This window comes from Habropoda laboriosa, unplaced genomic scaffold (assembly GCF_001263275.1).
Source record: "Habropoda laboriosa isolate 0110345459 unplaced genomic scaffold, ASM126327v1 scaffold648, whole genome shotgun sequence".
Taxonomy (NCBI): Eukaryota; Metazoa; Arthropoda; class Insecta; order Hymenoptera; family Apidae; genus Habropoda; species Habropoda laboriosa.
In genome coordinates, this window is record NW_017100857.1 from 377362 (window position 1) to 379596 (window position 2235).

At 33.6% G+C, this 2235-nt stretch overlaps 1 protein-coding gene across 1 annotated transcript in view; it reads left to right on the top strand.

The window, feature by feature from the left end:
• Nucleotides 1-790: 790 nt before the first annotated feature.
• The window catches only part of LOC108577369 (ral GTPase-activating protein subunit alpha-1), a 12185-nt gene continuing 10740 nt past the window's right edge, over nt 791-2235 (top strand). Inside the window, exon 1 of the mRNA XM_017940509.1 lies at nt 791-1080. Within this exon, the coding sequence (XP_017795998.1) occupies nt 975-1080 (106 nt within the window). The 5' untranslated portion in view covers nt 791-974. The remainder of the gene's footprint in view (nt 1081-2235) is intronic.

Consider the following 2235-nt stretch of genomic DNA (forward strand, 5'->3'; position numbering starts at 1 on the left):
TTTAATTAAAATGTTCTTTGGAATACTTAGTTTCCCACATTTTCAAAATTTTTTTTTCATATATACTGAAATATGATTATACCTGATGTGACTGTATAAGGCTTAAAGAGGTTTGCATCATCTAGAAACTTCCAAAAATTCTGTACCTTAACTCGCTGACTATATCTTATTTTTTCATTGAACGCTAATTCTATACAAATATTATCACGTTGCGCCATAACGTTTAAACATACCGCCAATTGCTCCAATATGAAAACGTCATTTCCGTTTTGTAAATATCACTAGATCAATGAGAACATGTGAATGGGTGATATAGTGACATTCAGCTGTTATGTCTGTAACTGAGTCGGTAATGTAAAATTCTAACAGGAATTATACGATTACCATTCTTAAATATTCTTTTAAGGTAAAATTCGTAAATTTCTGGTTACATTAAATTGTTCAAGGATATTTTATTAAGTTTTTTTTTAAATAAAGCCTCGTAACAATAATTAAGCAAGTTACCATCGGTCGGTAAAATAAAGCAAGAGCGGCAGCTTTTAAAAAAATTCAGTTTCGACATACTGCGAGTAAAAGTAAGTACATAAAGATATTCATTAGCAGAAGACTTGTGCGATGAAAGAGCGATAACGAAACACTTCAGGGAGATGCGGTCGATCGCGTGGGTACACTTTTACGTGGGTGAGAAATTAAGAGAAAAGGAAAAATAAATTAACCGTGCAAGCGATGATGTCATTGCCCCGACAGGTTATGAGCAGCGCGCCGAGGATGTCAAGATGGCTGCCACGTACATCTGATCGGAGGTGTGTGCGCTCGCGAAATTTGACGCCGAACTGTGATAAAAGGGGCTGACTTTTTCGAGTCCCTGACATGGTGACAGTGTGGAGTTAGTCGGCCCGTATCCATGAGCACCACTTTGTACACCCTCAATGATAGTTTTTGTCGTCGCGGCCGCCGGCGGCTCGCATTGAACCATGTTCAGCAAAAAACTTCATGTAGACGTCAAAAAGTCAACACTGAAGATTCAGGATGTTAAAAAGGATAGCGCGACTCGGTTCAAGCATCTTAAGATCGTACTAGGTGAGCCAGTATTTCTTTTCCTCTTAATTCACGGCCCGCGAATTAGCTAATGTTAATTCGTCGTGAAAATTAATTACGAACGAGCAGTTTCACAGTACCAGTTAATGAACACGACGATGGTTAAAGGAGAGGGGCGGCAATTTTGTTAGCATGTGCCGCCTACACATCAGCACCGAGACAGTTTTAATGCTGTCGTAGAACTTCTGGAATTTTTTGTCAAAAATACGGCCAGATGACTTTTCATTTTTTGTTGTGATATTTGTTTCATTTCTGCTACCAACTGCTGTAATATTTTATTTTCTGAGGACGTTGATTGATAATGTTTGATTGAAAATATATGAACAAATGTTGTGAATGTTGTCTTTGAAAAAAATTAAATAAATTTTGAAATATCATTGAATGTCACTATACGGTCTGTTTTAAAAATAAAATAATTTGCTTGTGGGTAACTTTAATGTAATAGTGTAGTGTTGAGTAGTAGTATCTAATCTCCAAACCGCGTGACCACAGTAACCAACCTACCATGGCCTCCAATTTCAGCTAATGTTACATTATTATTACTCACAGATAATATTGTATGTTTAAATGTATAATCATCATTAACCAATAAAAAATCTTCCAGCTTGTTTATCAACTAGAATATTGTCGAGGATATATAAATGATGTGCATAAAAAATTCTATAATTTATATCAAATAGAATGTTATTATTCCATTTCTTATGTAATTTCACTTTTGTATTGCATTAAAAATAAACATTTAAATCAACCTAGAGAGAGAATAAGTACTTTCCATTATTTTCTTGTAAATTGTGTATGTTATCTTTCATATAAAATTCAATAATGAAAAGCATATTACCTTATGACTTTATGGTTGTATGTGTATGTATAAAAATGATATTTACAGTGGTCATATGAGAACATAGAAGGAAAAAAGAAGTTTTACTATATAAGTACAGGTGTATAAGACTAGTGGTGATGTAATAGGGGGTTCTACTGCTCTCCCTATAAACCAAACCTCTTATGAAAGAAAAGTAGCTGTGATTTCTGATCATGTATAGCCATAATACATATTTATTAATGTATATTATAGAATAATTGTTATTTTGTAATATTAATGTTAAGAAAACCAATTTAAAAATATTGTTGTAACACATT